This window comes from Brassica napus, chromosome C1, assembly GCF_020379485.1.
Source record: "Brassica napus cultivar Da-Ae chromosome C1, Da-Ae, whole genome shotgun sequence".
Classification (NCBI taxonomy): Eukaryota; Viridiplantae; Streptophyta; class Magnoliopsida; order Brassicales; family Brassicaceae; genus Brassica; species Brassica napus.
Window position 1 is genome coordinate 46,024,761 of NC_063444.1, and position 23,121 is coordinate 46,047,881.

Below are 23,121 nucleotides of genomic sequence, written 5' to 3' on the forward strand. Positions count from 1 at the left end.
CTCGGCCAACAAATATATTTGTTTACTTAACAAACGCAATTATATAGATTTCTAAAACGAAATGACCTTGTTTTTCTCGGACATGGGAGCTTGCGTAAATGCACAATGAAGGTGGGGTTCAACAAATTTTTTTCATTAAAAAATTAGCGCCAAAATGACCTAGTATTGAAAAAATGTTAAAATTATACACAGTCAAATACACATAAATATGGCCGAGGGTTATATTGCGGTTTGACTGGCACTTGGAGGGTTGACCCGTGGGTTTTTGAGTTTGCGGATTAATTTGCAAAAAAAAACCACATTGAGGGTTTTTTTGTAGAAAACCCATAGTTATATACCCAGTTTATAAATTAAGAATAGTTTCTCATTATTTTCCGTTCTCTTCTTCTATTCAAATCTTCCGCACAATAATAAATGACAAACTATGGCGCGATTCAAACCTCGTCTCATACATCGCCGTCACCGGTGGTGGATGTCGAGTCTCTATCAAGCGACAACAACCAATGCACCGCGTGCGCCATGCCCCGTCGTCCTTGGGGAGTGATGTTCGACTTCCACTCCATGGGACTTCCTCACGGCGTCTCCGATGCTTCCTCCAGGTTCAAAACGAACTACAACTACTTCCGCACGAACTACGGGATCTTCTTTTCCATCAACATCTTGATAGCCATCTTCGGCAGTCTTATCAAGCATCCGTTCTCGCTCATCGCCTTCACCATGTTGGTTTCCATCTATATCTTACTTTATTACCTCCAGGAGGACGAAGAGCCGATCAAGCTGTTCTGTTGTCAGATCAGTGATCAGATGATTCGGATCGTCAAGACTTGCTTGTTTTTGTTAACCATGGCTCTTCTCGTCGTGACCAACGCAACGTACGTGATCTACGGTTGGCCGTTGGTGATCGTATATGTTCCGATCTTGATCCATACGGTGGTTAGGAAGACGGATGATCTATTCTTGGATGAAGAGGCGGCGACGAGGACTGAGACTTATTGGAGCTCACTCCGTTTCCATGTCATGTTCGCTCTCTTTAATTTGTACTTCAGCTTTGGTTAAGGGTTTAGGGACGTTACGAGTTTAGAGTTTGGTATGATTGATTGGCCGAACGTATAGACAGACTTATATACATTCAAACGTCTCCTGTTTTGTTTTTCATTTTTTTTTCCGGCGAACTTTTGTTCTGCAATCTCCGATCTTGTCCACCCATTTTAAGGGATATTAATTAATAGAGAAATTAAACTGAAAAAACAATTACGTGTCTTTGGTTGAATTGAAATTTGAAAGTATAGAAAAAGTCCCATTTTCACTTTGGTCGACTTGGTCATGCAATTTGTCGTTACATCTTAATTTTATTATATTAAAATGTCGTTACATCATCTACCGATGATCGTTCGTGGGTTGAATTTATTGTATTTTGATTGTTTCCAGGGTGTGACATCAACATATAGGAGTATCAAACTCTATAAAGAAATAAAGAAAGGCCATGTATATATATATATATGTACTTACTTTACTATGTCCTCGATATCGAGTAATAAAACCGTTTTGAGTCTTGCAGGGAGTGGGGCTTATATTGTGATCGATAACATAAACAAGGAACCATCTAAATATTAGGACGACCAGAGTGATGAAGGTAAAATGATGAAGGTAAAATGTTCTGATTACCTTGTAACAATCTTTATCTCATAATTTCTGCTTGATCTTTTGATACATGTAGGGGAAAAGCGATCCTGATGAGGCGAAGGAACCTGGAAGTTGTAGCTATTCTCCAAAGGATAACGGTGATGCTAAAAGGTTGGAATAATACATTTAGAAGCTTGATTTTTTGTAGTCCTCTATGAAAAACAGATAGGCAGACAATCTAGTATATTGATTTCCCTTGCTAACTTATACAACAAAGCGGACTCTGATCCAGATGAAAAAGCACCATCAGCTAGTGTAAGCACAAATCAAATCAAATATTTAAACCACTTGCTAGGGTAAGTAATAGTATGCAACAGCTTTTTGTTGCATTTGTATATTTCTTAACATTTCATCATCGTTTTTGCCTTGCAGAGTTCATAAGAACAAAATTACATAGATATATACTTACTCTCACTGGTTACAGGAAATCTAACAAGCTACAGATGTCATGAATGGCCTTCAACAGGGGCGGATCCATTAAGGGCACAGGGGGGTCAGCTGACCCCACTAAAATATACATAAAATTTGTTTTGTATAGAAAGCTAGATCCGCCACTGGCCTTCAAGGCAACCTCTTATCGTCTTCTGGCCGAGGCGGCATGCCTATAGAGTAGAGTATTTTTCTTCTCTTACATTTTCCAATTACAATGATATATCACATTTGTTAGAATATTACACTCAAATGGCTATCAGAGCTAACCCAATCTCACGCTCTAGCTGGTTCTTGGTTCTTCCAGATATGCGAGACCCAATATGAGGAAAACAGTAGAAGATTCTATTAACCACTAAAATCCTCAATTCTCTTATGAGAACAGTGTTGAGACTCATAAGCAAATGAGAGTTGTATTTTCTTATTTAAATCTCCACTTACTAGTCATGCTGACATATATATTAGTATATTTATATATTTACTATTAACATCTCTAAAATATTATGTTAGATTTTGGACAGAATCAAAAAGTTCTTTGTCTTCTAGATCTTGTCATGGTCCACTGAACATCATTTAATCACTGCTACATCAGGACCCAATGCATAACTGTATTGACAGGCAAGTCAGATTCATCATATAGCTGACTTCTCTCTCATGCATCATTATTACATTTGCAAAGACTTACCAATGTCGTGTGAGTTAGGAAAAGCCCCCCCCCCCCCCCCCCCCCCCCCTGTTTTTGTTTCCTCATGTTCCTGCTCTGTGTCCACACTTCAGAACAATTCTTTCAGAACCAATAATTCAATTTCAAAAGAAGAAAAAGGTATCTTGTTGTGTTGTTCTTTTTTTACTAATTTCTTTTGCCAAAAAAAAAATTCAAACTCCTTGATAAGACATATAGCAACTTTTCTTTTGCATCTTGCCCACTATACAAACAAAAAGGGTCAGAAAAGCTTTCTTGCCAGCTTTGGACCACATTACTAAACTTTTCTCAAGACACAGTTATGTGATTTTACTCAGATAGCTCTCTTACTCTTTAGTATTGCTTGTTGTGGTTTAGTTCCAACCTCTGACCTCTTTCCCTCTCACGTAAAGCTAGTCTTGGCGTTTCAACAGACATCCTTTCACTGAACCTACCCGACCCATACCCATCTTTCGTTAGCTGGCCGCTGTAATGTTCCGCCCAGAACCTCCCACTTCTGTTGCCTGCGTCTGAGCCTGGAGTTGAACCGTAGTTCCCATCCACTATCATATCTCCTTCCAGTATACGTAACACCTTCATCATTGACCAGACAATATTTAGTTTGAATCATCCTGAGCTGAAGAGTGGTTAGTTTTGGATTACCTGAGACATGCGTGGCCTCAAATGCGGGTCTCTACGTATACACAAAGAAGCTGCATGAAGCATACAAATGACCTCACTTTCTACAAACCGGTCCCCAAGCCTCGGATCGATAAGTTCATCCACTGCATAATCTTCCAGTAGCGGACGTGCCTGAGATCAAAACAACGAGCATCAGTACTATTGCTTTGGTGATAACTAAGATATGTGAACTCATTACCCATTCAGTGAGGCATTGCTGGCCTTTAGGCCTGGTGATATCAATGGCTTTGCGTCCAGTGACTAGCTCAGCTAGAACAACCCCAAACGAGTAGACATCCGCTTTCTCTGTGATCTGTCCGCTTTCAGCATACTCTGGAGCTAAATAGCTGCACACCCACCAAAATAACATTCCTTTAGCAAATTTTCAAGTTTCAGTGAAGACAATGATAAGCTTTAGTTGTTGTCTCACCCGAATGTTCCAATCACTCGTGTCTCTACACCAAGTTCCCCATCAGGCTGCCATCTCGCTAGACCAAAGTCTCCAACCTGATAGAATAACATATGAGACAACATGTGTTGTTACACTGAACAAGCAAAGGCCATTTATATATATATATATACCAGTGGCTCATTATCATGAGTGATGAGGATGTTGTTAGGACGCATGTCTCTATGGACAATACAACCAACTCTGCACTCTTCGTGAAGATACCGTAACCCTCTCGCAGCTCCAACTGCGATCTTTTGCCGTGCTGGCCATTCCAGTGTCTCCCTTTGGCGACCTGTATAAGAGCTTTTGATACTGAGCAAACATTACAAAAAGCTCAAATAAATCTTAGGCATCATCATTACCGTATAGATGTGAGTCAAGTGAACCATTGCATATATACTCATAAACCAAGAGCCGTCTGCTGTCTTCAATGCAGAAACCAATCAACATAACAACGTTTCTATGCTGAGCACAGCTGAGAACTTCCACTTCAGAGCAAAACTCTACATCTCCCTGAGAACTCGCCAGTTTATGTTGCTTTACCGCAACCACCTGACCTTCCGGTAGTACACCACGGTGAACAGATCCATACCCACCTTCAGCCAAGAAGTTAGCCTGCGAGAACCCACCCGTTGCAATCTCTAGCTCAGCGTATGAAAACACCCTTGGCGGTTTCCCAAACACCGGCGCCTTGTGCTGGCAGATAGAACAGAGAGGAGGCGGGCCAGGAGGAGCGTTTCGTGAGAGTGATATCGCGTCTCTTACGCTTCCACTGAACTCAAGCTCCATCCTCCGGCTAGAGGACAGCCCAGCTTCTACGTCTAGTTTAGTGAACTTCTCAAGCAAAGCCTTTGTGGTGGTTATCTGAGCCCTGTCGTCATTTTTCCATAGGCTTTCCTCAGCGTCTAGGGATGAATGGCGATGTGCGCCGATGTACTCTGATATCCACGGCTGGAATCTCTTACTCGTTGACGGTAGTGACTGGCTTTCACTCTCTGTTTCGGAACCGGAGTCATCGTTCTCCTTGATGACCAGTGCTCCATCTTTCTTCATGTATCCACTCATTCCCAAAGTGAAAAACGGTGAGGTTCCCGGGTCAGAGCTGGACACTGATGAAGTCCCGGGTTCTGTGCTTGTGAATGGTGTCCCCAGCTCAGGGCTGCTGGTTGGAGTTACAGGTAGTCCTCTGTCGGAATCTGACGATCCCTTTGTGTTGTTTTTGTGCTTTTCAGATGCTGCTTCAGGTCTTATTGGTAGAGGAGACTCTTTCTCAGCACCCTTCTTAGGCGATCCAACCAAGTTTAAGCGCAGGACTTTTGCCTGAGAACGCTTCATCACCACAATGTTGCATTGCAATTCATCCATACACCGTTTCTCTTCGTTCTTGAGGTGCCTTTAAAACAAACCACACAGCAAAGCACCATCATTAAGAGATTTTAACTCATATAATGTTCACAAAACTAAAATGGAAGAAGAGATTATTATTACTTGTCTAGTACTACCCAGCTTGCTTGGGCTTTCTTGGCCTCAGCAGCAACAGCTCCGCAGGGAGAGCCAGAAACAATCTTAATCTTGACATTTATCTAAAGTAATCACAAAACAATAACAACAAAATATGAGAAAGATGTGATGCTACTACAAGATCATTATAGCCTAGAGAACAAACCTTATTGGGATCATAGACATCATGAAGCTGGAGAATCATTTGTGAACAAGTGTCAGTGAGATCACTCTTGATCTCCGGAAGTGCTTCAGAATGTGGTTTCCTATGACCACTTGCACAATCCCCAGCAAACATAGGGAAGCTCTTAGTGAAACCCCACAGTTTCCTTCCTACACATTCATCAGAAACTAAATGAGATAAGAGTAAACAGAGAGACAAGGAGAGTGGGCAAGAAAAGTACCGGAGTTTTGAGAAGGGACAACAACAATGAGCGTGATGCAATCCCCAGGCTGAGCAACATGAGTCAAAGCCCAAATCAAAGCCGTCTTTGGAATCTCTCTAGAGGCTTTGACAGCAACAATAACCTTTTCAGCACCATCAGATACCACTACAGGCTTCTCCTGCTTCCCTCGCTTCTGTAGACGACTCATTTAACAAGAGAAGAAAAGTTTCTTGAACCTCTCTTTATAAACACAATCCTCAGAGGAACTTGTACTTTTTTTGTTGGAGAGATAACAAAGAAGCGAGGACTTTTTTAGGTTTGCATTATTTAGCTGCTTTGCCCCCACCACCAAGGTGGAGATCAAGACAAGAAGCAAAGACTCTCTCCCCCCTTGATTATTAATTGCAGATGAGTACAAAACTCACAGACTTGTCTCTGCGTTTCTTCTTCTTCTCCCTCTTCCAATGAAACTTGAAAAGAACAACACAGTACACAAAGAAGATTCAAGAATCTCCCAAGAAAACTAAAAAAAAAGTGCCTAATAATAAAGCAAAAAGCAACCAAATAGATACCTCTCCACTCAGAATCCAATCCAATCACACTACCAAGGACCCTTTTGCTTCCTCTTTTTTTTTTATGAATCTTAATTCTCTTTTTTTTTTGTCAAATCAGTGAGTCAAAGCTTCTTGAGGTTTTTGGATCTGACAACCCACAAACTAAGGAACAAAAAGAGGTGAAATCCTCTTCAGCAGACAAGACACACGAGAAGATTCCTCGCTCAAAAGCTGTCCTAATTTCAAAATCCCACCTGCAAATACACAAAAAGAGTAAAACGATAGAGATTGTGATTGATGAATCAAAGAGGAGAAAACTCTGAATAAAATAAAGAGATTAAAACCTCAATCTGCTTCAACAATAACGTTTGACCGAAGATTTAGAAAACGAATTTCGTGAGAATGAAAAATGAAAACCACAAACCATTGCGATTAATAAATAGATACATTACATATACGTATATATATATATAGTTATTTAATTAATTATCGCAAACTGCCAGAGGGAAGGAGGAGATTAATAATTAATAATTATTACGAGACAGAAAAGAAAAAATTGACAAGCTAAAGCTATTTCATGAATTTCACTGCCATGAAAACGAATCAACCAAAGAAGGGTAAAAGGGAGAGAGAGAGAGAGAGTGAGACGAGACGAAAAGAAGAAGACAACATTATAAGGAGAAAATGATATTACCAGAAGAAGCATTGGTTTCGCCAATTGATTTCCTCTGTCTTCACTCTTCAAGCTTCCTTCTTCTTCTTTCTCCTTTCACAATCAAATCACGGCTTTCACAGAAACACACAATACTAGAGAGAATGCAGATAAAAATCCAATTGCTTTTGCTTCCTGGAGATACAAACAAGAAATAATTTTTTTTTTTTTGTTAAGACAGCTATTTATTTGGGTTTTTCCTTGTCTAGGCTAAAGCTAGTCTCTCTAGGCTCTACTTATGTTTTGATATGTGACTCTCTCTCTCTAGTAACAACAAAGTTAGTATCTTTAGGAAATCGGCTAATTCATACATCAACAAAGTCCAGCGGTCCCGATCAATACATGAACACGTAAGCTGTGCAAATACATACATCAACACGCAGATAATTCAAATTTAATACATGAACTAAAAAAATCGGGTTTTACATACATTGACTAAATAACCGTTAGTCAAAAGAGACAGAATCCGAGCTGGCTGTTATATATTGCTTACGTGGTTTTTTCAATTAAAAAAAAAATTTGGTTAGGTACACAGGAGGGAACTCGGGTTCACAGAAACCATTCAACTCCGAACTAATCCAATATGCCAAGCCCAATATATTGTTTAAGTACCTATTATCGCCTATATATCTCTTATAGATATTTAATTCACATTATCTATCTTCTTCTTCCTCTTCTTGCGTCTGTAATTATCATCCAAACAAAAAAAGTCCTCAGTATATCAGTAACATCTACGCTAGTGTTAAAACTACTATGTACAGTTTCTATGGAAGAAACGAGAATAATTATTTCATGGGATTTGAACTATGTGATGCTTTAAAGTGTAAATCTATACAAAATACTTACAAATAAGCAAGATCCTATAACGAAGCTTATTTGAGTCACATAAGATCTACTGTTCTTTTTTCAAAAAAATAAATAAAAAGATCTACTGTTCTCTATAGAACAAACAAAAATAATTCATTTAAACTGGTAAATAAGCAAGACACATATGTTGCAAGCAAATACGAATTTCAAAAAAAAACAAAAAAGAGTTAAATCTCTTTAAATTCTGAACACGAGAATTAATTAAGCATCTTTCATCGATTATTTTCCAGACGACTTGATTTATTGGTTTTGTTTGAATGATGAGACAAACATGGAAGAAGAAGATGAAACGTCTGAATCAATTAAACTGTTTTTGTTTTTGTTTTTTTTTTTTTTTTGTTTGGATGATAATTACAGACACATAAAGATGAAGAAGATGGAGAATCTGAATAAAATATCTATTGGAGATAAATAGGAAATAATAGGTGAGTAGAACAATAGATCACGCTTGGCATATTGGTTTAGCTCGAAGATTATATGCCATTTCAACCCGGGTTCGATATCCCCTTCTACCTAAATAAAGGATTTTTAATTATTATTTAAAATGAAAAAGCCACCTAATATTTTTTATTGACATATAAGCGATACATAACATACATCTCATATTCCGTCACTTTTGACTGACGGTTAATTGGTCAATGTATGAAAAACCCGAATTTTGTTAGTTCATGTATGAAAATTTAATTATCTGCGTGTTGGTGTATGTATTTGCACAGCTTACATGTTTATGTACTGATCGGAACCGCTGGACCTTGTTGATATATGAATTAGCCGATTTCCCTGCTATCTTTCTAGTCCTTCTAATCATGAACATCTCTCTCTCTCTGCTTATTTACTTATATTGTCTCTCTTTTCCAATGCTTTCTCACCTTTTTTTTCATGATTTCACCAAAAAAAAATGTTTGTCTTTAAAAAGTAAATAATCTACTCTCTCCGTTTCATAATATAACTAGTTTTGGCTAAAAACACGAAAATTAAAAAAATTATTATGTTTTTAAAAAGTATATTATAATAAATAAGTTAGATATAATTTAACCAATAAAAAATAAGTCTATTTAATTTGATTGGTCACACTATATTTAATAAATGTAAAAATTACCTAGAAATATGAAAACTATTACATTTTGAAACAAAAATATTTCCTAAAACTACTTACAATATGAAACTGAAGGAGGAGTATTATAATAATCTGATCAAATTTGAATCTTTGAATGATTTCAGCTAAAAGTTATGATTTCCAATTCTACTAGTTACCTTTAAATACACTTATTCTTAGTTTTACTAGTTCCTGTTTGGGTACAGTGCTGCATTACGAGAATGGATTTTATAGCATTAACAATAAATAAATACTAATCTCAAACTAAAACAATAATAAAAATGTAGAATTTGAAACTTCCCTAATAATATGATTTTCTACTTTATTAATTCAACTGGTTAGATGATTATTCTTCTTATTCAATTTGGTTAGAGATATATTATTTAAGTCTTTTAAAATCTCATAAGAGGCCGTTGTATTTGGTCTTTCCACATAATTGGTCCTCCCAATTAGTTTTATCCTTTTGGGAAGTCTTTAGATCTTTATTGGTCCCAATTTGAATGAAAGGCTTACAATCTCAAAAGTTAAAAAAACTCAAATTCTGTAAATGAAAATAAATAAAGCTTCTTTTTATGCGGGTTTTAGTCATAAACTAATCCCCAACAGAAATATTTCCAAAACATGTTTTACGTGTAGAGATTTATCTAGTTATTATATATAAAAACAAAAAAGCCAAAAGTTGAATAGACTTGAAAACATCACTAGAAAGGGTCCGTTAAAAAACAGTTTCGCTACCATTTATATACTCAAGATATTGATAAGAAAATATGTTACCGGTAACATGAATTTGAGATTGCTTAATTCGAAAATTGCTTGAACTTGAAGATACTTATTTTGGTTCTATATCCCTTTTCTCCTTTATCAGAAGAAGTTAGTATATACTACTACATATATACATGTAACAACTCTTTAGTTTGAATTTAAATTTTTGTAGCCTTGTGAGTTGTGACCATATCTTTAGATCTCCTTAATACCCTCACGATGACAAACAAAACCTCGGAAAACGAATTGAACGTCATTAAGAACGTAGACAGCCGACACTCTAATTAAAATTTCGAAAGTTTCATTAGAAAATATATAATTAATTACGTTAATCATAAGATACAATAGTACATCATTATAAACAAACCGTTCGAAACTAAACGAAGCAAAAAATTTTATTTGAGAAAAAGTACTAAACAAGTTCCTTAAAAAAAGGAGAACCGTGATTGACTTTGCATGAATTCAAAATAAAGGAGGAATTAACCGGATCGGGTTAACTAGACAATAATCAAGTTAATTAACACTTTATACTGTTGTGTAAGCCACAAAATAAAGAGGAAGTGGACCAAATGGTCCAGCTTATATGTGTAAGTATAGAACAGAGCACAATCACAGGTAGTTCAGGGCTCGGGTGTCATGTAGTAAACCATCGTGGGTCCGTCCAAGCCACACCATCCCTCTAATCATTATCTCTCTAATTTCATTATTTTCCTTCTTACAAAATTTTCAAATAAATTAAAAAAATCTTCAGATCATGTGGTCCTCTACTATAACATAAAACTTCCACTACGCATGATCCCACGATATCTCTAGAAATGAATTATAATTCATCATTCTAATGATTTATGGGTGGGAACATGTTAAATACCTTTTTGGACTCCAAATGCTTTTGAGAAGATATTTCAGTGTTCAGTTTCTTGTTTGAATCTGATTAATCTTTTATTAGCTGAGAGGATTAGTTTTGTATCGTTCATGCTTTTTTATGTATGTCCCAGAGACGTCCTTTGACGTAGCTCTATCACCGTCACGGGACATCATCAACGGCTGCCAATGCCGTCATTGCTTCAATCAGTGTCCTCCTGTCACACTGCCACCCACATATTAACTACTATATATTATAATATTTTTTTTTTGGATCAACAACTATTGTAGGTTATAGTATAATACTAGTATTTCTCATGAATTAAGCAGTGATGAGATAAGCAGACGGGTGGTCTGAATTGATGCCATGAATTAAGAATTCTTAAGAAGCAAAAATATATTTATATCTACAAAAACTCAACGTTTAGTGACTCTTTTTTAGCTCGGGGTAGGTGCCGGCATGATGTATGCAAAGACATTTAACTTCATTTATCTCATGTTAATTAGTCGCTGGTGATTACTCAAAAATATAGTAAAAGCATTTATGTTTACAACTTCTTTACGTAGTTTGAGGTTGGCTATTTCAAGGATGTTAACAGAACCATCATGAACTCGCCTTCTTCTCAACTTCTTTTTGAATGACATAGAATAAAGTAACGGAAGTTTGATACTCTGTGCGGTGATATTTTTGTCTAGTGACATAGAGATTGTTTTAATATGGTTAAATCTGATATAGAGTACATCGTGCGGGGCACTTTTGATTAAGAAATTACATCACGTTTTCATAGGGCATTGTATGGTCGCAATCGTTACTATATTATACGTATACTTAATTAATCGGTCCTACAACAATGTTTAGAGGCAATGACCCTAAATGTAATCGCTTAGCTCGTAACATATGACATATGTTATACCTCCAATTGTGTGTGTTTTCACTTTTCATAATGACACTGATACAATGAATTGTCTCTGCCGTCATTAAAACCGTGTTTTTTTTTTCTTCTTTTTCGAGTTGCATGTTAATTTTACTAGTGGGTTGTCCGAGGAAAAGGTTGAATTAAATACATTTATTATCATTTTGAGTAAAAAACCAATAAATAAAAGTAGTGTAATTAATACTCCTTCCGTTTTTTAATATAAGTCGTTTTAGAAAAAAATTTATGTTTCAAATTATATGATGTTTTCGTTTTTCTTTTGTAAAATTTATTAACATTTAATGTTATATAACCAATGATAATATATTTTCTATTTTATTATTAGTTGATTTGTGGTTATTAAATAATTAATGATATTTTTGTTTAAAAAATATAAAAAATTAATAATTTATATTAAATTAATAATTTATATTAAAAAATGGATGGAGTATCAGACTGAAACAACAATTTTATCATAGCAATATGGTTCAATCTGCGTCATTATACACACACAAATATTTTAACTGGCCAGGTGTATAGATCATGATGTAAAACTACTGTAGGAATAAAGAACATGGGGGTCCACTACATGCCATTTTCGAGCTATTACTTGCCGCAACTACATTTTCTTACCCATGCAGCTCGAAAGTATACAATTATTAGCATGAAAAAGGTATCTTATTCAACAATCATTACAAGTATATATTCAACTTCAGCACGGTATATCATAATTACACTTTATACAGGTACCGGCATAGACACACCTGATCCAATCATCATATACGATCTATGCGTGTAGGCGCATGAACATACATGATTATATCAATCCTATGTTCTAATCACAGTCACGGAGCTAGTTTTAACCATTGTTTTATTACAGTTTTGTTACTTTCTGTATGGATAAGTGTAAGATCTTTATATGTCTGATTGATCCCAGCATGTGGATCACAAAATAAATGACATGTGAGTAGAGAGATGTGGAAAGGCCATGTGAGATATATACAAATATGAATCGGGGAGAAATGTCAATTTTTCCATAATGTGATGAAATAGAGAGATAATGACACTGTCCCTACGTTACATTAAATTCTCACGTCCACTTTACCTTCAACATTACACCACTTTGTGTATGGGCTGCTTTGGTTTCAATAGTGACATGTAACATATCTTCCTCTATCTCAATAAAGAGTATCTCAAAATTTAAACAAAATATGAAAATATGAAAGAAAATGAAGAAAGGTTCTCATAAAATACTCATGAGATACTACAAAACATTTGTCGTCTTTTAATTAGTTCAAATTCTATTTTTATCTTAAAATTTAATTATATAGCTAACTTATTTAACATTATATTATATAATAACTAAAACTCTATTTTAAAATATTCCTTTTTAATATCAGTCAAATCGTCAATTACATCTTCATATAATCTTCATTTCTATTATATACAAATAATCAATTATGTGTGATCTTAATGAACAATTTCATAGACAATACTTCTACAATATAGCTATTTCCATGACAATTGGATAGACATCCAATTCTACATGTAAGACATTCTTGATAGACATGCTCTCCCCGTACAGAGGCGGATCCACTTGAGGCAATGGGGTGTCACATTCCTTAAATTCCTATAAATAATAATATGTTCCCAAAAACAGCAAAAAATATGTAGTTCTGCTAGAAAAATTCACCTCTTGACACTCCTAAACCACAGTTCAAACCCCACCAATGACACATATTAACTTTTTTGACCCCTGTTAAATGGATTCCTAGATCCGCCATTGTCCCCATACATAACCATAAATGTTTGCAATATTCTATAATGTTCAATAAGTCTTAGGGCATCTCCATCCGCATTCAATTTTTTCCTCTAAAATGGAGTAAAAGTGAATATGGAGTAAGAAATGTTCCAACCCAATTTCATATCTCACTTCATAATGAAATTTATTCCATAAATGGAGTAATCTATTTTTTTTTTGTTCATCACTCTATAGTAAAGTAAGGTTGAAGCAATTTTACTCTATTTTGGAGGAAAAAATAGAGTTTTATATCGGAGATGCTATTAGATCTTTAAACTTTAGGCCACTTGGGTAAAGTGATTGATAAATTTCAAATACTGTATCCTTGTATATTATACCATCTCCGCGATACACACTACATCAATACCCTCCGGATTAGTATTTAAGTAATAACCCAATGGGCCTATATGATTTTTATTTGTCTAGGCCCATGTTTATGTAGACCCATAACTCTCTTTTTCTGGAATCACGCCGACGAAGGTTCGAGAATCGCGACGGAGCATCGGAGAAAGCGAATCCCTCCCGTTCTGCGAGATTTCACCGGCGGATTTCTCCGACCAACTCGGCGAGCACGTGTTATACGGAGGCGATTAACTAATCAGAGGTAGAAGAGACCCGATTGCGAAACAATGATGTGATTAGGGCTAACAGGTCTCCACGAAAACGAATAGCGAAGAATCCACCGGAAAATGGATACTCCGTCGTCGGAAGGATCGGCTCCGAGGAGGACGTTACGGAGAAAAGCAGTCAGAAAGAACTACGACGAGAACGCGATGGACGAACCGATCGAAACCTCGAAGAAGAAGTTCAAAACGAAGCAGCAGCTGGAGAAAGAAACCGAGACGGAGGCTCTTATAGCCTTATCCGTCGGCTTCCCGATCGACGAGCTCCTCGAGGACGAGATTCGCGCTGGCGTGGTGAGGGAGCTAGGAGGGAAAGAGCAGAACGATTACATCGTCGTTAGAAACCATATAGTCGCGAGGTGGAGGAGTAACGTTAGGGTTTGGCTGCTTAAAGATCGGATTAGAGAGTCTGTTAGTAGTGAATGCGAGCATTTGATCTCAGCTGCTTATGATTTCTTGCTGTTTAATGGTTACATTAACTTTGGGGTGTCGCCTTTGTTTAATGGATACATTCCTGAAGATGGGAGTGAAGGTTCGGTGATTGTTGTTGGTGCTGGACTTGCTGGTTTGGCGGCTGCGAGGCAGCTTTTGTCTTTTGGGTTTAAAGTTGTGGTCTTGGAAGGTAGGAGTCGTCCTGGAGGGAGAGTTTATACTCAGAAGATGGGAGGGAAGGATAGGTTTGCAGCTGTTGAGCTTGGTGGGAGTGTGATCACTGGTCTCCACGCGAACCCGCTTGGAGTTCTCGCGAGGCAGCTTTCTATTCCTCTTCATAAGGTGAGAGACCATTGTCCTTTGTATAACTCGGAGGGAGAGGTTGTTGATAAGGCTGTTGACTCCAATGTTGAGTTTGGGTTTAATAAGCTGCTGGATAAGGTTGCTGAAGTGAGGGAGATGATGGGTGGGGCTGCTAATAAGGTTTCGTTGGGTGAAGTCTTGGAGACTCTCAGGGTTTTGTACGGTGTAGCTAAGGATTCGGAGGAGAGGAAGCTTTTTGATTGGCACCTTGCTAACTTGGAATATGCTAACGCTGGGTGTCTTTCGAATCTTTCAGCTGCGTATTGGGATCAGGATGATCCGTACGAGATGGGTGGGGATCATTGTTTCCTTGCCGGTGGGAACTGGAGACTTATAAACGCCTTAGCTGAAGGGTTACCTATTCTCTATGGGAAAAGAGTTGATGCTATCAAGTACGGAGACAGAGGAGTTGAAGTCGTTTCCGGCAGCCAGAGGTTTCAAGGAGACATGATTCTTTGCACTGTTCCGCTAGGGGTGTTGAAGAAAAGATGTATTAAGTTCGAGCCGGAGTTGCCTAGAAGGAAACAAGCTGCCATTGACAGGTTGGGTTTTGGTCTTCTGAACAAAGTCGCCATGCTGTTCCCGTCTGTGTTCTGGGGTGACGATTTGGACACGTTTGGATGCCTCAACGATAGTAGTATCGACCGAGGAGAGTTCTTTCTCTTCTATGCATACCATACAGTCTCTGGTGGCCCTGCTTTAGTTGCCTTAGTTGCTGGAGAAGCTGCTCAGAGATTCGAGTGTACAGAACCGTCTACTTTACTTCACCGTGTTATGAAAAAACTCAGAAGTAAGTAAATATTTAATAACGTCATCAACATTTTTACTGCTAAGTGCTAACCAATAATGTCATTTGACTGATATCTCCGCAGGCATATATGGTCCTAAAGGTGTTGTTGTACCTGACCCGATACAGACGATTTGCACTAGATGGGGAAGTGATCCTTTCTCATATGGCTCATATTCACATGTAAGGGTTGGTTCATCAGGCGTGGACTACGACATTCTAGCAGAAAGTGTAAATAACCGACTATTCTTCGCTGGTGAGGCTACGACAAGGCAACATCCAGCAACAATGCACGGTGCCTACCTAAGCGGTTTAAGAGAAGCGTCTCGGATTCAACGCGTTATGAATGTTTCTCGCGGTTACCCGAGGAAGCCTGTCCAGAGATACAGTGGAGTTAGTAGCGATGTTCTTGAAGATCTGTTCAAAAGACCCGACATTGCATCTGGACAGTTGTCATTTGTCTTTAACCCATCAACCGACGATCCGAAATCACTTGGATTAGTCAGAGTTTGTTTTGACAGCTTTGAAGACGATCCAACTAATCGTCTTCAGCTTTACAGTATCCTTTCATGGGAGCAAGCTCAGAAGCTTCAAGAAGTGGGAGAGAGCAGCAATGAAAGCAAATTGACATATATGGTTAATAATCTCGGATCAAAGCTGATGGGTGGCAACGCAGTACTAGACACATGTGGTGCATTGATCAGTGTGATAGCTAACGCACGCAAAGGCAGAAGCAGGACTCGTGTCGTTGCGAGGCAATAACACATTCTTCGGTTTCTTCACTAACCCCACCATCACATGGTTATGCCTTGCCTTAATTAGTTTGTCATTGTTGGAGACTTTTTTTTTTTTTAAACTGCACAATGTATACAAATGATGAAATAGTGGATCAATGTTTCTTGGCAAAATAGCAATTCCCTTTGAGTTTATACTTCGTCTTGAGTATGTTCTTGACTTTGTGGTACAGTAGTTAGCTTCTCTATCCATTTCATTCTCAGTCGTTTATCGAAGTTTGAGAAAATATGCAAGTGAATGGCTGGGGAATGGGTAGACGAGATCCTCTTCCTTTAACATCGCTGAGAGTAGTGTGTTACTTGCAGAAAGTGGACTGCTTTGTTTTCCACAAGCATTCAAAGTTACCAGACATTTCAAGGCAACTCCTAGCGCAAAACCAAACAGTGTATCTTACTTGGGATTACGGCTCAGGATAGGTGTTACAGAAACTGGATCTCTGGAGACAAACTTTGTAAAGAATCTCAACAACAAGATTGCTTCCAGAGAATAGTTGGAAGAATGGAGTTATCAACAGAAGCAAGGAGGGATTGTTGGACATTCCGGGAAGCTGTGCAATGCAAGACTACACCAAGTTTTCCTGCGAAGGTGAATAACTGATAGGCTGAGAGTACGTGTTAAAACGTGAGGTTGTTGATGGTTTTGCATTTTGAAAACCCATTTGTCTATTTTTTGAGTTGTTGTCCGTTAACTCGATTGTGTGCAAACCTAAACCTCCGACCCATGTCTCGCTCACAGAACATCCCATCTCGTGTCGGCCTGTCCCACATTATATAACCGTCCCACAACTTCCTAAGTGACTATCCGCATTGCAGCACGTTGGTCCCTTCAGGCACTTTCCGCCTACGGTCATAAAGTGACTATCCACATTACAGCCCGTTGGCCCCTTCCGACACTGTCCGTCCTGCAGTCATAATATCCACTTCTGCCACGACTCGACATGACTCGATCTTACGGTGCTTTGAACATTAAATTCACGCGGGTATCTCATGTTAGGCTACTGTCCCTCAGATACTCATCATTAACTTATCGTCTCTTTCTAGACGCCACCCGTTCTCGATGTCTTAACATCATTCGCATTCATTAATCATTAACTCGACATCATTAGTCTGAATCAGATAGTAGAACATTATACCTCTTTCAAAGAAACATCAACTGTAACCTCAAGTTCTTCCCACTCGATCTTTAAAATAGAGAATTAATTGTCGAAAAGATCCAAAAATTTACTAGGATCTAAATCGATGGATTTCATCTTGTACACTGAATTCATCAACATCGGAAAAAATAATGTGTTTGGAAACTCTGCATCTTTGCTTCTAAGCCACCAAATAAACTCACGAGGGCACATCATAAATTGTTACTCAAACGAGACACTTTCACCAGTTAGCAAGGAGGACTAGATACCCCAACACATGCCACTAGAACTATCTCGAATGTATTGTGGTACATAGAAAGCTTATACATAAAAGATGTTAGAGTAATGAAAGTGAAATTAGTGAACATAAAAATGTACATGATCTATATTACATGAGAGTGTATACAGTTTATACCATATCAATGAAATATTTGGTTTATTGTTTGAATCTGATTAGTGTACTGATTAGCCAAGAGGAATAATTTTTGAGTATGCGGTCTGGTCCGACGTTTCTGCTTTGACTTGTTAATGTTGTTTGCATACGCTACAAACCTTATGATTGTTGTCTTGCAATTTACATATATATGATTTATTATACGTAATTTGTGCACCATATACCATAAATGTAGGTTGCATACAAACTCGGTTGAAAGTCCATTTCATGTTTCATAATTGTTTCTTAATATGATTCCCATGGAAATGGCGTGGGAAGGCATTGAAACTTGTCTCTTGAAAATTTGATGAAAACATGTGTTTCTATTTTGAGACTTGTGATTCTATTTTGGAAATGTGAAAAGTCATTTTCTTATTAAACAAAATCTGTAAATTATTAATAGATGATTGGATATAATTTTTATTTTCATAAGTTAAACAATCTGTTAAAGTTATTTCAAATTAGTGAAACTTACATCACTTCAAAGAAGAAGTTAGAGAGACAAGCAAACATCATCGTACACATGTTAACTTTTTTTTTTTTATAATTATTTTGAATGCTCTCATATTCGATCTAGCAATAGCTATGTAGATGCATAAATGCTTTTGTGGAAAAAATGATCTTGTTTCTTTATTGTTGCAAAGAACTACAAATGAGATTGACAACTTTGATTTTGAATTGACTAACATGTTTTTGATTCATCTGCTTGCACTTTACAAAACAAATCAATTAATTTTATAACATAAATAAGCGTACATACTAAATGACATGTATGTAGACATTTTGCAATATTGTTTTAACAATATTTAACGTTTTAACAATATTTAACATTTTTATAGCTCTAAAGATTCTGCCCCAGCTGCATAGGATGATGTGCTCCAACTAAATAATTGTTATAATGATATGAAAAATATCTTTCTTTTGATATGCAACTAAATATCAATTTAAGAGGGAATGTGCAGATAAATTGGTGATTAATCACCACTTTTCTTCACAATTCAACTGAAAATAAGACACAACAAGAGTACAAATAGAGATTTAGAGATTTAGAAACATATTTCTCTCGACAGAGACACTTTCACAGGTTAGCAAGGAGGACTAGATACCACAACACACTACAAGAAAACACGCCGAATTCCGACGTAGGTTCCGACGGACATCAATGTCGTCGGACGTTTGTGACGGATTACCGACCAATTTCCAACGAAATCCAAAAATTTGAAGTCGTCGGAATTCCGTCGGCCATTTCCGACGGAATTCCGACGAAACATGGGTCGTCGGAATTTTTCGATGACTTTTCGACGACATTCCGATAAAAAATGTAACCGTTGTAGTCGTCGGAAATTCGTCGGAATATACCGACGAACTTCCGACGAATTTCCGACTCGTCGGAATTTTCCGACGACTTTTCGACGAGATTCCGATAAAAAATGTAACCGTTGTAGTCGTCGGAAGTTCGTCGGTATATTCCGACGAATTTCCGACGACATTCCGATTAACAGTACAGTCGTCGGAATTTCGTCGGAATTTTCCGACGAATTTCCGACGAACCATGTGACTGTTGCCGACAAATATATATGACCGTTGTATAGCCGTTTGAGATTGGACAATACCGACGGAATTCCGACGGACTGCTTTACATCCGTCGGAATTTCGTCGGAAAATCGTCGGAGGGCCGTAAGCAATTTCCTATAAATACAACCCCTCCTCATTCAACTCATTCACACTTCATTCTCTCTTCATTCTCTTTAGTCATAACAATTCCGTGAAAATCATGTCTTCAGAAGTTTATTATCGTTCGTGGATGGATAAACCTCATTTGGATCCGAACACCAATTTGCTTACGGAAGAATACGTTCAAGGGATTGGAGAATTCATGAGGCTTGTTCAACAGCAACCGGATGCAAAAAGTGGTATGTTAAGATGTCCCTGCTCTACTTGCAATAATAATAAGGTTATAAAAGAATTTGATGTTTGGACTCATTTGTATATGAAAGGGTTTTCACGTAATTATAAAGTTTGGTACCTTCATGGGGAAACTGGTTATGAATATGGTAGTACTAGCGAACCTCAGCCTGTTAGTGAACTTCAGCCTGATATTAGGTTAGAAGAATCTAGAACGGATATAGATTATGGTGTAGGTACTGAGCAGATGGTACATGATCATTATAGAGGGGAAGAACCAAATCCCGAATCTAGGAGATTTTTTGACATGTTGGATGCAGGAAAACAACCTTTGTATCAAAATTGTAGAGATGGTCATTCAGTCTTATCATCTGCAACTAGATTAATGGGTATTAAGACAGACTATAATTTGGCTGAAGAATGTATGGATGCGATTACTGATTTTGTCAAAGGTATTCTACCTGAGGATAACCTTGCACCGGGTTCATACTACGAGGTTCAGAAACTTGTTGCCGGTCTTCAACTACCGTATGAAGTGATAGATGTATGTATTGACAACTGCATGATCTACTGGAGAGCGGATGAGACACGGAATGTATGCAAATTTTGTGGGAAACCTCGTTATCAGGAGACGAGGGGAAGAGTTCCGATCCCATTCAAAAGAATGTGGTATTTGCCTTTGACGGAAAGATTGAAGAGGTTGTATCAGTGTGAGCGCACAGCAAAAGCAATGAGATGGCATGCAGAGCATTCCACAAATGGTGAGATTAGACATCCTTCAGATGCGAAGGCTTGGAAACATTTCCAGTCAACATATCCAGAATTTGCGGAAGAGAGAAGAAATGTTTATCTTGGATTATCTACTGATGGTTTCAGCCCATTTGGAAAGCATGGAAGACAGTATTCTCTATGGCCAGTTATTGTGACACCGTACAACTTACGGCCGAGCTTGTGCATGCGACGAGAGTTTTTGTTTCTCTCAATTCTCGTCCCCGGGCCAGATCATCCTAAAAGATCACTAGATGTGTTTCTTCAACCACTGATATATGAGTTGCAACAACTATGGGCGCATGGTTTTGAGACATACGATGTTTCGTGCAAAGAAAACTTTCAGATGCGGGCAGTACTTATGTGGACAATAAGTGACTTTCCAGCATATGGTATGTTATCTGGATGGACAACACATGGGAGGCTATCATGTCCATATTGTCAAGATGACACAGATGCTTTCCAACTAAAGAACGGAAGGAAAACGTGTTGGTTTGACTGTCACAGACGATTTCTACCACCTGATCATCCATACCGCAGGAGTAAGACTTCGTTTACGAAGAACAAGCAGGTGTTTGATGGTCCACCTGAGGAAGTTAGTGGGAAAGATTTGTTGAAGCAGTTTAGGTATTTTGATGCAGAAAGGACGCCAGATGTAGGTGGACATGAAAACATTCGAGTCAGTGCGGTTGAAGAGCTACATAACTGGCACAAAAAGAGTATTTTCTGGGATCTGCCATATTGGGAGAGTCATCTATTGCGGCATAATTTAGATGTCATGCATATTGAGAAGAACTTCTTCGATAATCTGATGAACACAGTCCTTAACATCCAAGGTAAAACGAAGAATAATTTGAAGTCAAGGTTGGATTTAATCGATATCTGTGATCGTTCTGAACTTCACGTTGATGAGAACGGTACGGCCCCTTTTCCCATTTATCGGCTGGATGGTGCTAGAAAAGAAGAGTTCTTTGATTGGATTACAGATAAAGTGAAATTTCCTGACGGATATGCATCAAATTTGGGGAACTGCGTTGATAGAAGCGAAGGAAAGTTTACTGGCTTGAAGAGTCATGATTGTCATGTAATTATGCAGCGCCTCCTTCCGTTTGCTTTTTCAGCATTATTGCCACGTAATGTTCATGAAGCAATTGCAGGTATCTTATATTTTTACAATTTAATTTATTTTTATATTTAACAATTATGCTTATAAAAACTTAATACTTACGAAAATTATGTCTTTTATCTATGTAGGGATTAGTGTTTTCTTCCGCGACTTATGCAGCAGAGTAGTGACTGAAGAGGGTATTAATAATTTGAAGACAAACGCACCAGTCAGCATGTGCAACCTTGAGAAGATATTTCCTCCATCATTCTTTGATGTAATGGAACATCTTGCTATTCATCTCGCAAGAGAATTGGAACTTGGTGGTCCTGTGCAGTACAGATGGATGTATATTTTTGAGCGTTATATGCATCATCTGAAGAAGATGGTCAAAAATCAAAGCAGGGTGGAAGGATCTATAGTGGCACAGGTGATCAATGAAGAAACTGCAATCTTTGCTGAAAATTATTTTCCACCAGAAGTGCATACAAAACACCGAAGACCTGCTCGGCATGATGATAGAGGGGAGAGAGCAACATATCATGTTACTGTCCCAAGCATGTTCAAGGAAATAGGACGACTTAGTGGAAAATTCACGAAGCGGAGACTTACGGACACTGAGCACGCTCATTTGCAAACATATTTGCTCACCAACTGTGAAGATGTTCTACAATATGAGAGGTAAAAATATTTATTCATTTATTGTTAGATTAATATTCAATAAATTTATCTCATATTGATAATTTTTTTGTATATAGTGTATTGATGGCGGAGTTGCGTATGACTCACAGGCATGCAACAGAAGATGAGCTTCGACAACTTAGAGATAACGGATTTGCTGCGTGGCTTCGTAGTTATGTGAGTCATATATCATATTACCCTATGCAAATGATTAGTTTAAATTTAATATAAACTAATTAACTTTTCAATCATATATGTTTTTAATTTATAAGTGAATGATGGTTTGGCCAGAGGTCTTGTGTTCGATGATTTGATACGAATTTGTGCAGGAACCAAACTATGTGGTCAAATCATATCCTAAATTTTGTACGCGAGGATATGCATTCACAAGGAAAGGTCATTCTAAGACAACATATGATGCTGGTGTTTCATCTTCTTCCGGTGACGATGTCTACTACGGCAACATAAAAGAAATATTGGAAATCCAATTTCCTGGAATGGTTGGATTGTGTTGTGTAGTATTCTATTGTGATTGGTATGTCACCACCCCAGATAGAGGAGTGAAGATTGATGCGTTTGGTGTTACATCAGTTCATTCGCGGCGGAAACTTCAATATTATGATCCCTTCATTCTTGGTTCGCAAGCTGATCAGGTATGTCAATCTATTCATAATTTTTTACCAATATAATTAATTAATGTTATATATTTTACTAATAC

At 37.7% G+C, this 23,121-nt stretch overlaps 3 protein-coding genes across 4 annotated transcripts; 2 read left to right on the top strand and 1 right to left on the bottom strand.

Annotated features, from left to right (window-relative positions):
- The first annotated feature begins 325 nt into the window (after positions 1–325).
- On the top strand, positions 326–2,349 carry LOC106426498 (PRA1 family protein F3-like). Its single transcript, XM_013867213.3, has one exon. The coding sequence runs from the start codon at positions 415–417 to the stop codon at positions 1,054–1,056; it is 642 nt and encodes a 213-aa protein (XP_013722667.1). The 5' UTR covers positions 326–414; the 3' UTR covers positions 1,057–2,349.
- Positions 2,350–2,940: 591 nt separating this feature from the next.
- Positions 2,941–7,354, bottom strand: LOC106426517 (inactive protein kinase SELMODRAFT_444075-like). 2 transcript variants are annotated; one of them, XM_013867232.3, is made up of 11 exons: positions 7,061–7,354; positions 6,385–6,620; positions 5,831–6,282; positions 5,593–5,759; positions 5,415–5,509; positions 4,289–5,319; positions 4,058–4,218; positions 3,906–3,982; positions 3,675–3,822; positions 3,458–3,607; positions 2,941–3,388 (listed from the first exon to the last, which is right to left on the bottom strand). In XM_013867232.3, the coding sequence occupies exons 3-11, from the start codon at positions 6,018–6,020 to the stop codon at positions 3,149–3,151; spliced, it is 2,259 nt and encodes a 752-aa protein (XP_013722686.2). In that variant the 5' UTR covers positions 6,021–6,282; positions 6,385–6,620; positions 7,061–7,354; the 3' UTR covers positions 2,941–3,148. The 2 variants fall into 2 exon arrangements, with proteins under 2 accessions (XP_013722686.2, XP_013722685.2); XM_013867231.3 differs by lacking the exon at positions 7,061–7,354 and adding an exon at positions 6,711–6,997.
- Positions 7,355–13,826: 6,472 nt separating this feature from the next.
- On the top strand, positions 13,827–16,513 carry LOC106426468 (lysine-specific histone demethylase 1 homolog 2). The gene is made up of 2 exons (XM_013867190.3): positions 13,827–15,587; positions 15,670–16,513. The coding sequence occupies exons 1-2, from the start codon at positions 14,069–14,071 to the stop codon at positions 16,344–16,346; spliced, it is 2,196 nt and encodes a 731-aa protein (XP_013722644.1). The 5' UTR covers positions 13,827–14,068; the 3' UTR covers positions 16,347–16,513.
- Positions 16,514–23,121: the final 6,608 nt, after the last annotated feature.

Coding starts and splice junctions, on each gene's coding strand:
- LOC106426498 (XM_013867213.3), top strand. CDS start 415: ATGACAAACTATGGCGCGATTCAAACCTCGTCTCATACATCGCCGTCA.
- LOC106426517 (XM_013867232.3), bottom strand. CDS start 6,020: ATGAGTCGTCTACAGAAGCGAGGGAAGCAGGAGAAGCCTGTAGTGGTA. Junction 5,760..5,830: donor TGTCCCTTCTCAAAACTCCG/GTACTTTTCTTG, acceptor ATGAATGTGTAG/GAAGGAAACTGTGGGGTTTC. Junction 5,510..5,592: donor ATGTCTATGATCCCAATAAG/GTTTGTTCTCTA, acceptor TGATTACTTTAG/ATAAATGTCAAGATTAAGAT.
- LOC106426468 (XM_013867190.3), top strand. CDS start 14,069: ATGGATACTCCGTCGTCGGAAGGATCGGCTCCGAGGAGGACGTTACGG. Junction 15,588..15,669: donor TGTTATGAAAAAACTCAGAA/GTAAGTAAATAT, acceptor ATATCTCCGCAG/GCATATATGGTCCTAAAGGT.